The following is a 14967-nucleotide window of genomic DNA, read 5'->3' as shown; positions in this document are numbered from 1 at the left end:
AAAGTCTTCTTCAGCCAGTTTTACAGGCTGTTAACTGGAAACTTGATCTGGCGCCATGATCTAGAAATAGACCAAAAAGACATCAGGTGCCTCTTTCACAGTTATCTGCTTCCCCATCGTGGTGCCACAGCAGAAATATGTGAGGAGGATGGAAAAGTTTTATTTATAGACTAAAACTATCAAACCTGGGCCACTTTTGGCAACGACTGATAATTTCTTTTCAGAACACTAGCCGATTGTCTTCGTTCAAGCAATGCTCTTACAGTGTATTTGTTTATGTCTTTAAAATCGTTTGAAGCATCAAGTTTTCTAGAACAGCTTTAAGCAAGTTTGTTCTGTAGATGATTCACACGGTGAAGTTCAGCAGAATCTGAAAAAAGGTGAGTTGATTAAAAAAATGATGGATATTGATGAATGTTGTAGAAAGCAGGACAAAAAAGGAATGATGATAAACCTATAAACCATTTTTCATGTTGATTGGACGTTTTCCTCGTGGTGATGAGGTGACGAAACGAAGTGGAGCGGAGAATGCCTCCAGTCTGGGAATAGATGGCTTTATCCAACAAAAGGTTAGGCAGCTCCTTCTTACTGCTACGTGTTTACGGCTGTTTTTAATGAGAGGTAAAGTGTAACCAGAGCGTATTCAGACCATATACTTATCTAAAAGTACTAACTGTACACTGTAAAATATTAATTTCTCAATACTCAGGTCCTGTATTGAAAGTATTACGTAAGTAAAAGTTTGTAAGTAGAATCAGGGACATGTTCCTCAACTCATACTAGAAAACATTGTGTTGTAGAAAAGAAAAAACAAACCAGATCTTCAATATAAGACCATCAAAATGAAAACATGTCCCTCAAAGAAATCCTGTTAATCCAGAACAAATTTAGTGAAGTAGATTTAACAGAAATGCCTTCATGTCTAGTTCCTCATTAACACTCTCAAAAAGTGTCCAGTTTTGAAATCATGAAAGCATCAAGAAACAACCTCTCAAAATCTCCTCAGACTCAACAAATTCCTTTTATTTTTATTCAATAGAAAGACAGATACAAAGCATGAAATAAAAAATAAATTTCATTTGCATGTGCCAATTTATAAACATCCATAACAGCAATGACAACAAAAACACACACACACACACACACACACACACACACACACACACAAGACAGAAAGAAAACGAAGAGTAAATCAGAAAAAAAAACTAATAACATCATGAATCATATGTGTTGTCTGAGTGTGGAGTACATCTGATCACTATCTGCGTCTTGTTTGTGGAGGGTTTCATACATGGGTGAACTGAGGTTCTCGTATACGGGGTCTTCCAGCGTGGAGGCTCGGGCAGAGTCGTCATAGGGGACAAACTGAAGCGACAAGGAATGATCACACACCTGACATACAGTGGCAACAGTCCAGATATGTATCTGTTATATGAACATTTTGATTTGTTGTATAAAAGCATGTTGTAAAGTAAAAAAAAAAAAAAAAAAAAGAGAAAAGAGTTACCTCCATGTTGCTGTGAGTCAAGGTTCTCCAGCATTTCAAATCTGTGGAGCAGAAAGTTTTCTTTGTTCTCAGTTTGTAATTATTGATGATACAGGTGACATAACAGGAAGTTAACTCACCGGTGGAGCTTCTTCTCTTCCATTTGTACAGGAGCAGGAGAGAAACGGCTAAAAGCACAATCACCATCAGACAAACAACCAGAGGCAACGTGTGACCTGGATGAGACGTGCGAGAGCGGGAACAATTAATGAATTAATTAAAAACATATTATAGATGCTCGCTAATTTGTTGCTGGTGCATTCTCTTGGAAGTAGGAAGAGACTGTTGCTATGGTTACTGTGGAGCTCTGGGAGGCAGTTATGGTGTTTAGGGTGATTGCTCCAGTATCTCGAGTACGGATAGTTGCTAGGGTGAAGTGACTGCTGAGATGTACGAGATGCACAAAGTGTTTGTTGATTCTAGTGTTACAGTATATTTATTCAAATATTACTTTTGTGGTAGTTTGGTTTAATTAAGCAGGTTTAGGGTTGAGCTGGTTAAAAAATACCTGGGTTCGTTAAGATATGTGTCTAACGAGTCCCTTATTGAATCTTTCATACACTTTCTCTGTTCTGTTTGTTTGACCTCTCTCTCCGACACTTATGGCAAAGGGGGGAATGATGACTTTGTATTAATCAATGTTATTGATTATAGACAACTCCTTTGTTTAAATTTCTACAGTTATTTTAGATAACTTAAGCAGGACGATTGCTCGGGGTTAAGTTGCCTTCTGCGACCTGTGAGGATGATGACCTGAAGTGGTGCACCAGTGGGTTTACATTCAGGTAACATCAAGTGCATTGTGCATATTATTTTCATTGTGTTGTTTTAACTTGAGCTTCTATAGATACACAGCCCATCAGTGAAGAGCAAATACTGCTTTCTCTCAGGACAGGTGATGAACGTCACAGAGCGGTGATAAAATATGTGGTAAAAGAATATTCATGGTTTGAGTGTGATAGATAATTAACATCAGTGTTATGCTTGACTGGCTATTGGTCCCTAAATCATAATTAAAATTACCACTTGTGCTATCAACGTGACGTGAACAAGCTGATTCTTAAATATCAAGTTTCATCTTTTGTTACACTAAAGAGTTGAAATTTGTTTAGTTAATATGCCGTATTATGTATTTATTTATTTAGTCAGATCCCCATTAGCCGCTGTGTTGTAACAATGGCTACTCTTCCTGGGGTCCCCCTGTTTAGGTGTGGTGACCCCTCTAAAATATGAGTGAACAATGTATAACAAAGCTGTAAGATTTCAAAAGGGTAGGTTTTATCAATAATAGGTAATACATACAATAAATACAGTAGATTATTTAAAAGTTTTTTCAGAACCCCAAAACTTTGAGTAGAAACTTACCACCTGTAACAATGATCTCAAACTCCAGGCACCTGTTTTCTGACGATTGTCTTCCTACACCACACCGGTACCGTCCAGAGTCGGACTTGGTCAGCTGTGCGATGGTCACATTGAAGAATCTATTGCTCCCATACACAATGCTGTATTTGCCACTCTTTGCTACTACATCAATGGTTCCAATGAGAACCTTTTTACAGTCCTCCCTACAGAGGAACTTCCTGTTTCGTTCAGCTGCACCCAAGGAGCATCTAATTGTGACATTTCCTCCTTCGGTGCTGCTATAATCTCTAGGTTCTCCAATGACGACGCTTCCTTCGCACAGCTCTGTTGAAAAGATCAACGGTGGACAGGGATGATCAGTTTGTTCTGCAGGTTAATGAGGGATCAAACATCACACCTGACAAAGAAACAGAGATGAGCTAGCAAAGTTTGATCAATCAAGAGACTTCCTCTTCAACTTCGACAACCTCCTGTACTCACCGTAATTGTGTGCGCTACAGCTGCAGCAATTAGTTCATTAATAGAAAATTAATTGGCAGCTATTATGATAATCAAATGATTGTGTGAATAATTTTTCAGGCAAAAATACTAAATGTGTTTTCAGCTTCTCAAAAATGTGACATTCTGCAGCTTTTTCTTGTCTTAAACTGAATATTTTGGGTTGCTTCGTCCGCGGGTCAAACAAGACAAGACATTTAAAGAACAAGTAATTGATTATTTGAAAAAAATAGATTAATCAATTTTGAATATTAGTTGCAGCCCTCGTGCTCTTGTGCAATGAAACATAGTTACTGAAGCTTTTGGTGAGCGTACTTTCAATTTGACCAGCCTGTAAAAAGTGGTTTGGATAATTTGGCTTAACTGTCCGTTTGTTTACTCAGGACATCGCTGTCTCAATCTGATCGGCCCAAGACGCACAACATGACTTAAGTGTAAATGCTGTTTTTGTTGTAGTGACATTTGCTTGTTTCTAGCTCTCAGCAAATTTAACTTGGTGACTACTAATGCAGCGTCAAAGTTATAAAGATAGGATTAAACCACAATTATAACAACATCCAAGACAATAACCCTGTTTGGACTGTTGGATATGCCATTACAATAACTTAAAAGATCCTATCATATACAGATTCTATACATAGTGATATTTTAGATCCATTAAACAATATTTTGGTATTAACTCTGAATCCAATGATTTCTATTTATAAGAAGAAGTTTCAAGGCCTGTTGACGCCACTGACTACGGAGATTCACTTTCTTTGCTTCGGTCACTATATCTGTCCACTGATCTAAAGGAAAGAGGAATTGGGTCTTTCTTTTTATTTTAGTTTTATAACTTTGCCTTGAGCAAAAATAACAGTGAAAATCTTCAGTTTCCTCTTTTTAGGAGCAAAACATGACTAAACAAACTGGTTACCATGGTTACCTTCAGCTTTGTGTGGCAATTTTATGCTAAAATTGTACATAAACTAACAGCCAATCAGAAACAAGTATTTCTATCTCCATTGTGTAATGAAGTACCCTGATGTGGACAGGGCACTTTTTTTTTTTTTTTTTTTTCAAACTTGAAAAAGTAAGAGTTATTACTTCTCTAAGTTGAAATAACTCAGCAACTATTGGATGTGTTGCCATGAAACTTGGTGGTGATCTCCTGACACCACCAGCACATTGACATATTTGGCTTTTAGGGACATGTCTCGACAACCTTTGGATAGATTGCCTTGAAATTTGGCACAGGTGTACAAGATGCTCAGAGTGGGGAATTCTAATGACCTTTCCTTAAGCACCAACTTGTTGCCACTTTTCATCGGGAACCATCTTCAGGTCACAATTTAATTTTATCCAGTACTTTGTTTTATGAAATTTGTGTTGTAGTAACAATTAGCACATGCTGAGAGAGTAATTTCTTTCTTTGACATTGAGTCTTTTTTTTTTTTAACCAAACCTTTTAGCAGAAATTGACTTATTAGCATTTTGTGACTTAGATCAAACTGAATTCTAATGATTTATGTTGTTTCGACATGGTTATGAAACGACTATAGGCTGGACAATGCTTGAAATGAGCTACAGAAGGTCACATGACGTGTTTAACTACAACCAAGACAAATGTTCATAGCTGTTCTGGATGGCCCTGCTTGAAGGTAAAGCAAAAAGGCAGCTTGTCAAAGAGAGAGGTGAATTGTGATGTATTGTACAAATGGCCACAGATTCTCCTTGAAAGCATTCATGATGTTGCACTGGCAAAAAATTACAGAAGTTATTGAGTAAGGAATGGAAAAAAAGACAGCTTAAGAGAGAGAGTTTAAAACCCTGCCTACTGTGGTGTCAGAGTTTTAGCAGTTTTATGATCTGACCGAAGTGTTAGAAGAATCCTGATGCCTCATGGGCAGATAATAGATACACGGGTCATAGCTGTAAATGATGCACTTTAATACAACAAAGCTGCATTAAAACCTTTGTGAAGCTTGTAATGTTCATTTTCATTTAGAGTGTGCCAGTGAGGCGTTCACCGAGTGTGGATCGGTGTAAATGCAGGTATTTCTACTCACCTCTAACTTTGATCTTAAAGTCCTGGAATACACCCAGTGTGGAAGAGTTGCTTATACCAAACCTGTACCGTCCCGCGTCGGACTGGGTCAGCTCTGTGATGGCTACATTCAAAACACCGTCATATCTAATGATGTATCTGCCGCTCTGAGCTCTTCTGCCGTGTGTTTCGATGAGCACGTCTCCTTCTTTGCACTCATTCCTACAGAGGTACTTTCTGCTTTTTTCAGCCTTCATAACAGTGAAGTTGTGTTTGAAATCTTCTCCTTCAGTTTTTGTAAAAATTGTCTGTGCATTGATAAGACCAGTGTTTCTATCAGACAGTGCTGTTGAAGAGAAAAAGTAGTGGTCAGTAGCAGTTTCCTTTATATGCAAACTGAAAGCCGAACTTTTATAACGTTTTTAAAATGTAGTTTATTGTAGTTGCAATGACTGTATCAACTTTATCAAAAAATAATGCTTTTAGGTTTATAAACCTATGAAGCTGTATGATGCAATATACTACTTACTACTACTACAGCAATTTTCAAAAACAGAGATTACAAAGTATTTCATAAGGTAAAGAATAAGACAAATACAAAGTCATATAGGCAATAGAAAAGTAAACTGTAAAAGCTTTGGATCAATTCATACATACATGCTACATTCAAACATACATGTTAGATTATTAATGAAAGGTCAATAAGTAGAGCATTTTCTGTCACTGCTGGACCTTATTTAATAGCTATAAGCCAAGGCACAAGCAAAATGCCAAAATTAAACTCAAATGTGAGAATTTGCTGCTTTTTCGGTTTTATGTTATTGTAGATAAGTCAATTAATCAATTAGTTGACTAACTTAAAATTAATCAGCAACTATTTAATAATTGATTAATTGTTTCAGTCAATTTTCAGCTAAAAATTACAAATTAATTCCCTAGTTCCCCAGCTTTTAAAATGTAATGTATTTAGCTGTATGAATCCATCACCTCAAGGAATGGGCAAAGGATTACTCAATTGAAAAAATAATCAGGAGATTAATCAATAATGAAAATAACTGATAGTTGTATCATTAGTAAATTGAATACTATTAGTTGTACAAAACAAGCAATCTGATACAAAACCTCTGGCTCTGGGAAATTTCAAAGAGCATTCATCACTATCAACAACTGAACCATTAAATCAATTAGAAAATACTCCACAGATTATGAAGATATTACAACTGAGGCTAAAATTAAACAGTGGGATACTAATAAATGCAAACAAAACAATATAGAAATTGTCTGTAAGCATTAAACAGTTCTAATATTTACACAAATTAAGGACAAATGTGTAAAATATGTAAAAAGTATGTACGGGAGCGTGTACCTCAGCTTTAAAGAGCATACAGGTCATCATGCCTCACCTGATAAGCAGCAGAAGAGCAGAGCATGGTGGATATTCATTCTGAATTTAATCCTGATGAAGAGAAATTAATCAACTGCAGGAGAAATGTTACCACTTTACTTTCCACTGTGTCTCTGATGTATAAACAAACTTAGTTCCTCACTTCAGCTTCCACTAAATTGCTCAGTGAGGTTGTGGTTAAGTTTTTATTTCAACATGTTTTCCTGCTCTCTCACCCACTCCCTCTCTTGATTCTCAGAACTGAGCTTTAGGTAAATGCTCAGGTACTCAGTCATTTTGCTGCATTAAAACTCTTACTTCCTGTAAACAGTTTATTGTAAAAGTTCACTACAGCAACCGTTGGTCATTCAGACCTTTTCTCAAGTTGAATAAATCTGAATCTGGAGATTCTGCCTCGAGCCTCCACCATCAGGTCGAACTGCTGTCTGACTCATAACTGACACCTGATTAGACTTAGATTAGTGAATGATCCCTTCCTTTACTTTGTCCCACACAGTCCGTCAGCAGAAGGTGCATCAGATGAAGGACCAATGATGTTCAAAAAAGGAATCGCACACATTTGCACTGAAAGATTTTATGTTAAAAAAGTGTCCATTCAACAACGGCACATCCTATGTGAAGGTAAAGTAGAGCTGGTCCTGGTCTCTGCTGGCTGGATCAAGGCTCTGGTATGTGGAGTCGCCCCAGGTGGCTCGATCCCAGTTTTCATAGGTGACAAACTGATGAAAACAAATGCGCACACACACACACACACACACACACACACACACACACACACACACACAAAGATCCTTTTATCAGTGCAAAATTAAAGAGGGATTTTCGAAGCAAGTACTAATCTCAATATATGACAGCTTCATAAATCTGATTTATTTGTTTCTATACGTGAGCACAGAACAGAAACAACAACGTTTGATCAGGATCCCTCAGGTAGCTGGTCGGGTTGTCACTTTTTCAAAAAGTCAAACAATTAGATGTAATTAGTTGGAACTAACTCGAACACAACCCACATAGCTTAATGCATCCACCATCCCAACAAAGCCGATCCGTCAGAGTTCAGAGCGTGTGTCTTACACTTTAGTATAGTTTTTTAAAAATATTTTACTGTGTTGTCTTATATCTTATGTTGGTTGTGACTGGTGACTTGTTGTGTAATCCAAACGGTGGAAGCAGCAACGGTGATGAAATAAATCGGTTGTATTGTCGCTCTTGTTCAGGACAGTTCTCCTGCACAGTTTACACACAACAGTCCTCTGATATGGGTTAGAAACATCGCCATACCTGTGCTCTTTGTTAACTATGTGCTCATCATCTTCTATCACTTTTCTGGTTTTGATTCAACTGAACACACCTGTTAAATAATTGGCTGTTTGCATGTCACTCGTATAACGCTCCATTATCCTGGGGTATGATTGGCTGTTTATGAGCCAGGGAAGGAGCATGCTTGAGGTTTGTTCATGCAATCGTAAAACTATCTGACTTTCTATTGAACAATTTTCTTGCTATTGAAGATGTCTGGTTTTATCGCCCAGGCCTAGTCACCTGCTTTACATTTGTTTTGCCATTTCTTGTGAAGAATCCAAAATACTAATAGAACAAGTTAATAGTGAATCTTACGAGCATCCACTCCTGGACCAAGAGTAAAGTCTACTCAACTATTACTGAACTATTTTAAACAGTCTGAGGTGCTTGTAGGCTCTAAAATTTGAATTTAACAGGTCATTACAGTTTATTCAAACAAAAGTTTTAATTTGACATAAAAGGTGAGTAGTTGAAGAGTAGTAAAGAGGCTTAATGCTAGTTCTTGGTGAGCAAAGTGTAGTTTTTTTTACAGTGTAGTAAGCCATTGCAGAAGCTGAGGGTGAGCGTAAAAGCACAAAGAGTTTAACAAAGTCACCTCTGTGTTTGTGTTGTCTGACTTTTCCCTGGTGTTCAAACCTGTGGAATAAAAAACAATAAAGAAAAGCTTGAGTTAGGTTTGTTGTTTATTTTAGTCAGATCAATATTTCTAATGAGAATGACGACCTTTTTGTTTCTGTGTGTGTATTTGTACTCACCATCACTTCCCTTATTTATCTTCCATTTGTGAAGCAGCAGAATAAAAACAGCCAAGAGCGCGACAACAACAGCAACCAGCGCCGCACATATGCCCACAACCAGGGGGTAAGCCAAGTGTGACACTAAAGAGGAGAGTGGGGGAAAGGGGGGAGAGAGGGAGAGAGAGGGGTTGGTGCAAAAAAAAAAAAAATTAACTGACCAAACTAAAAAGATTTTAGTTTAGGATTTTGGAACTGGTAAAAGTTTCTTGTCAAGTTTCTTTCTCTGAAACAAAGAGTCTTTAAGCAAGACCTCAAGTTTTATGAGGAGATTAAAAGGAGCATTTCACAAACCTCTTTGCTACAAATTAGTGGTGTGGACTTCAGAGCTTGAACCAAACCTCTACTTCTTCAATTGTGATAATTCGTCATCCCACACTTTATGGAAGTGCAATACTAAATAGCTGGAGCTCTCTAACAGGAAATGGGTAAATTAAATGGAAGGGTTGTTATTGCATTTCTTGTAAATGTCCAGGAGAGGGTGTAGTGCCTATGCAGAGAAATGCGTGGTTAGTAGAAGGAGAAAACAGAGGCAGTCCGCAGAGTTTGGTCCAACTCTGGTCCAGAGAATGTACATTTTCAAGGTATTGGTGTGTTGCAACGCACGCATAAACACAGTGCACTTTTTCCAAATTGGAGACTGCAGATGAAGTGATGTATGAAATGATGATGAAGCCCATGAAGCTACATTTTCTTTTACTCAAGTGAAGGGACATTTGTGTGTGTGCCATACCTGTGTATACCCAAATCTACGTCCGCTGGGTGCTGGTGATGGATTGCTGGTAGCTTAGCCACATTTATGTTACCGTATGTTAGCATAGTGTATTTGGGTTGACTTGTTGGTAGCTTTGCCCTGCAGGGTTTATGATTCTGTAGGTTTTGATCTTCCATGAACTGTACTGTACCTGTAGCTGTGGTGTCCTCAGTCTGCTCCCATTCAAACTGCTTGGTGGTTTTTGAAGAAGTGGTTAAATCTGTGAACAATGAACACGGCTAGGTCAAAACCCAGTATGTGGCTGACCGCCTGTGGTCAAATCCTGATTTTTATGATTGTGACATCGTCTGACAAAGTCACCCAACGCATGAATTAAAGACAAAGACTAAGCTGTGATTTCAGCTGTGTTTACTCATAAAATGATCACTCAGAGAAAGTTAGAAGAGACGGACTATCTTTCTTATTTTTTCAGGCACTTGCCTACAGTCATAGTGAGAGAGAGAGAGAGAGAGAGAGACGCAGGAAAGGGCCACAGGCTGGACTCGAACCCAGGCCGTCGTGTGCAAATATTCATCAACTGATTGTTAATCATACTTTGGTGGCAGCTAACCTCGAGTCATTCAGTGTGACTATAGTGACTGTGTTTAACTCGGTTCATAGAAAAGCAGAACTAAGCTGTCCAAATGTTGCCATGACATCATTATACTGTAACACCCTGAGGCCTACGCAGGCTGACTGCTGCCCCCCGAGCCACCCACAGAAAAGTAGTCTAGAAGAACAACTCTGAACATCTGAATATCTGCCTATATAAATTGTGCTATACCTTCGGGTTCACAGTGGACTGTTGTTCAAACAGCTCGGTTATTTCCACTGAAGGCTGAGCTGTGATGATGAAATGAAAATACAATGCAAATAATGAAATTAATACTGATAAAGAACAAATCAATAGATGCCACATATGGTCTTTAATCTGGTTGTTTCTGACTGTGGTGATATTTCACACTTGTATAAAGAAGTGCTGTGTAAGCACATTGTTATTACATTGAATGAGTCATTGCAACTGCCCTCAGAGAAACTGTAGTGACTGTGTTTAATTCAGGTTTTTAACAGAATAGCTAAACTGATTTAAGGGTGGGCAATATGGATATTTTCAATCAGGTTACATGTCATCGCATTATGTTTTCTGTCTCTAGATCATATTCTCGTGAACGTGATATCGCAGTAATCAAGTACCGTGATGAAATTTCTTAAAATGTCATACAACAATCATTTGCTAATTATGACACCATTTTAAAACTAATGGAATATACATTTGCAGTGTAATTTGCAGACGTGTCTAATGGGAAAGACCCTGCTGCTTAGCCCTGCAGGGCTCATGATGCTGCAGTTATTGAATCTCCATGTGCTTGAATTTGCCTCATTCTGCCAGTAAATGTGATTCATTCAGTGTAAATATAGTGGATGCATTTTACTCACTTTGGTTCTGCTTTTACATGAACTGAAGTGTTGCAATGACATTGTACTGTAACACCCTGCGGCCTACGCAGAATGACCCAGGCCACCCACAGAAAAGTAGTCTAGAGGAACGTTTCTCTCTAACTTGATGACTGGTACCGTACCAAAAATGGAAATACAATGGAAATAATGTAAAAACTTAAAAAGCGTGGTAATATTTCACTGTTGTGAAAAGACGCCATAGGCAAACATATTGTTAATACATTGAAGGACAGGAAACTGAAACTGGAAAACTGCAACATCGAAAACTGCAACATCGAAAACTGCAACATGCGTTGTTGTTTTTATCTGTGTGTGTGTGAGAGAGAGAGAGAGAGAGAGAGAGAGAGAGAGAGAGAGAGGCACGGAGGGGGCTGAGCGAATCAATGCGGTGCTCACAGCTCTTACAATGAAATCAGGTTTTAGCTATATCGAATAGTAAAATATTTTCGGTTCCCAATGAAACTGTGTTGGGACTAATTAGATTGTTTCATAGGACGTCAGTAGAGTAGGCGGTCCTTCAATATGGCCCAGGACGCATTTGTGTTCACACTGCCAAAAGAATGTGGCCTCATGTGGCCCAGACCACCTCTGAATGTGGTCTGAGTGACTGAATCTCAAATGCGTCCTCAATGCATCTTGGGTGCGTTCACACCTGAACTTAGAGCTGTTCACTTGTGATAGGATCAGCCATACGGATGTTAATACCAGGTCCGAACAGGGTCTCAGAGGCCCAGCCCAAATCGTGAAAAACAGTCTCTTGCACAAAAGTGTGAAGCCTGAATCTGCTGTGTAAATGGCATTTGTCGACATATTCACGAGTGAACATATGTACCTCTGGATATTTTGCTTTTGAACTATCCAGTTCAGGTTAAACAAATAAAAGATCAACAGCTGTTGGTGAAACAGTTTAAACTCTGGTCATACCTCTAACCTCATGCAGAAGCATTTTCACGACTTTGCATTGAAACTCACCTTCTGTAACTCTGATCTCAACGAGCTCCTCGTAGCAATCTGGTAAAAACGAGCTCCTCACACCACACCTGTACTGCCCCGAATCGGACTTTGTCAGATTTTCGATGGTCACTTCCAACAATCCTTCACGATATCTGAGGCTGTATCTTCCCACCTGAGCTGAGGCATGATGTGTTGTAATGAGGGAGCCTTCCTCTGTGCAGTCTCCCTTACACAAGTATCTCCTGCTGTTTGCAGCCTGAGTGAAGGGGAATTCAAAGGAGATACTTTGTCCTTCACTCACTGTATAGAGGGTAATGTGTCCGGAGGAGATTCCTGTAAGCATTAAAGCATAAACATTTGTGTTTATTGAATATAGATGATCAGTACTTTCTACTCCCAACCTCTTTGGAAGAAAAAAGATTTATGTCTCATGAGGTTTAGAGATGATACAGATGCAGAAATGCTGCAGGAGCTATTTACCAGGGAAACATAGTACCAGACATTTAGTGCCATGTAGGTGTGTATTAAACAGTAGCTTCCCATCTCCCACTACCTTTGACGTTTTTTTGTAGTGACACTTTTATTCGATCTGATGTTCCTTTATCCAGAGTAAATTATCTGAACAGCTGGTTATCTTGCAATTCTGAATTTGTAAAAAAAACCCAAATCCAAATATTTCACTTCCGTACAATAGAGTAAGTTTGATAAGTTTATCTCACTAAGACTACACAACAAAGTATTTTGTACACACAATGAACAAATATCAATTAAATCTTAATACAGTTGAAGAGTAAAAATGGATTTTAATATTTGCGGTAGATAACTGTTTCACTTAGACCAGAGTGACAAGGAGGTTTCAAACACCTTCAACAAGAAAGTAAGAACAGCGTGTACATAAGAAACTACATCATTAAAAAGACTGCCAGGTAATCAGTCCTCACCTGATAAGAAGCAGAGGAACAGAACAGGGTGGACCATCATTCTGACGGAGAAAATTCATTAAACTGCAGAACAACTGCCTCTATCACTTCACTCCTTCCAGTCTCTGTCTGTGTGATGAATGAGGCTGAAGTTACCCAACTTGATGTGATGCAACCACTTACTCCTCTTTGTGTCTGTGGTGATGATGTTCATCAAGGCTGAATGTGTAATGCCATTTTGTGCCGACGTGCAGTTTTATGAAAGCGACACCCTGTGTGACTTTGACACTTTAATCTGTCTTGTAGTTTTTAGCCATGCTGGGACCAGTTACACGATGGAAAAAAAAAAAAATAAAATAAAATATGAAATATATTTACAAAGATATTTCAACAACTATTGGATAGCTTACCATGAAATGTTGTGCTGTGTTCATGACGCCCAGATTATCAACCTCAACCGCAAATTTTAGCAGGCAAACATCCTAAACTAAGCTTAGCTGGTGAACACACTAAACATCATACCTGCCTAAGAGTCGCATATTAGCACCACTGTTGTGCCCAAGTACAACCTTAGCTGCTGACATGGCTGTTAGTCTTGTTTCTGGGTGTTGGACTATTGTTGGACTGGAATGAAATTCCCCCGCTTAAATCATCATGACAAAAGTTAAAAAGTTTTCGGTGCGCGCCTGCATAGAAACTCCCAAGATACATTTAGGCAAGAAATGTCCAATCATAGGGCTTAAAATTGTTATGTGCGCTGCTAAATGCTTAATGCTACTTTGAGAAAATTGAACACAAACTGCAAGTTAGATTTATTCACTTTTTTAATTTGGGTGAATTCTGGTTGAATTTTGCCACTAAAATCTAGTTCAGTTCTGTTTGAATATTCCATAAAGAAGCATTTTGAATTTACTACAAGCTTTGCTTGGTGCCTGTAGTTGGCAGACACACAGGATTTCTCAGAAAATAAGCTCAAATGATTAAAACTGACGGTCATAAAATAAACCTGTGTTTCTATGTGGAATATAAATTGGGAAGAAACATTCTGTTATTAGGAACCCAGTAAACCTGTGAAGACCTCCACCTCCAGTTCCTGAACAAATATTTGGCCTTTAATAGCAACATGTTGCACTTTCTCCAGACTTTATCTGTCTGCTGTTGGGTGATGAATATTGGACAGTGGCCACTGGAGCCTGTGTGCTGGAAAATGGCTGCCTACTGGGGAGGACAAGAACAACTCAAACCATGTAGTAAATTGGAGCCCAACCAATACAATTTCAATGTTGATATTTGAGGGTTTATAAAATCTGATACATGTGGAGTGTCTGAATCAACTTCTGCTGTCATTAACTTCTCTCAAGTGTTGTTTCACTGGTCTTATTGTCTCTCCAATGTCACCAGTTCTAGCAGCAGTTTTGAAATGTGATGGTGAGATATCAACTGAGGGGGTTAGTGTCAATTCTGAAGAGGCTCTGTGTCTCAGCTTTAAACGTTTGTGATAAACTACCGGTGTAACCTCTGGTGAAAATGACATGAGTTTCTAATGTACCGACTGTACCTGTACTGACATGCAAGTCGTGCATACATTTACCATTATGTCATTTTGGCAGAATAAGTATAACGATATACGTTTACTGCTCATTAGCTGTCTTCCACTGACAAACCATGGCATTAGCTAGCTTTGTGGCTAACTATTTTACCAACAGATAAACGTCATGTGTATGTTTTTTAGCGGCTGTTGGCGCTATACTGTCAAAGAAGGAAAAGAGAGGGCTGTAGGTCATTTACTCTCTATTGCTCATATTATGTAGTCTCATGACTGAGTGACTGACAAAATGTGCAGTTGGTGAATTCTGCATTAGAAAAAAAGGTAAACATAGAGGGGAGGAGATTAGAGGGTTTTTTTTCATCATTTAGAGAAAAGAGAAGTTCTTGGTTTGACAGT

General features: G+C 38.5%; 1 protein-coding gene across 2 annotated transcripts; it reads right to left on the bottom strand.

Moving 5' to 3' along the window:
• Positions 1-749: 749 nt before the first annotated feature.
• Positions 750-9568, bottom strand: LOC130174300 (polymeric immunoglobulin receptor-like). 2 transcript variants are annotated; one of them, XM_056384012.1, is made up of 9 exons: positions 9231-9561; positions 8898-9020; positions 8738-8778; positions 6839-7559; positions 5458-5781; positions 2912-3235; positions 1627-1722; positions 1508-1548; positions 755-1365 (listed from the first exon to the last, which is right to left on the bottom strand). In XM_056384012.1, exons 4-9 carry the CDS (start codon positions 6876-6878, stop codon positions 1222-1224), a joined length of 969 nt encoding a protein of 322 aa, XP_056239987.1. In that variant the 5' UTR covers positions 6879-7559; positions 8738-8778; positions 8898-9020; positions 9231-9561; the 3' UTR covers positions 755-1221. The 2 variants fall into 2 exon arrangements, with proteins under 2 accessions (XP_056239986.1, XP_056239987.1); XM_056384011.1 differs by having other exon boundaries at positions 750-1365; positions 1508-1722; positions 9231-9568.
• Positions 9569-14967: the final 5399 nt, after the last annotated feature.

Source organism: Seriola aureovittata, chromosome 9 (genome assembly GCF_021018895.1).
Source record: "Seriola aureovittata isolate HTS-2021-v1 ecotype China chromosome 9, ASM2101889v1, whole genome shotgun sequence".
In the NCBI taxonomy this organism is placed as follows: Eukaryota; Metazoa; Chordata; class Actinopteri; order Carangiformes; family Carangidae; genus Seriola; species Seriola aureovittata.
The sequence above is the reverse complement of the archived record's forward strand: the minus strand, read 5'-3'. Positions and strand labels throughout refer to the sequence as shown.

Excerpts from the sequence above, each read along its gene's own strand:
- LOC130174300 (XM_056384011.1), bottom strand. The coding sequence starts at position 6,878 with ATGAATATCCACCATGCTCTGCTCTTCTGCTGCTTATCAG. Across the intron at positions 5,782-6,838 it reads GCTCTTCTGCTGCTTATCAG|CACTGTCTGATAGAAACACT; the intron begins GTGAGGCATGAT and ends TCTCTTCAACAG. Across the intron at positions 1,723-2,911 it reads TGAGATCATTGTTACAGGTG|GTCACACGTTGCCTCTGGTT; the intron begins GTAAGTTTCTAC and ends CGTCTCATCCAG.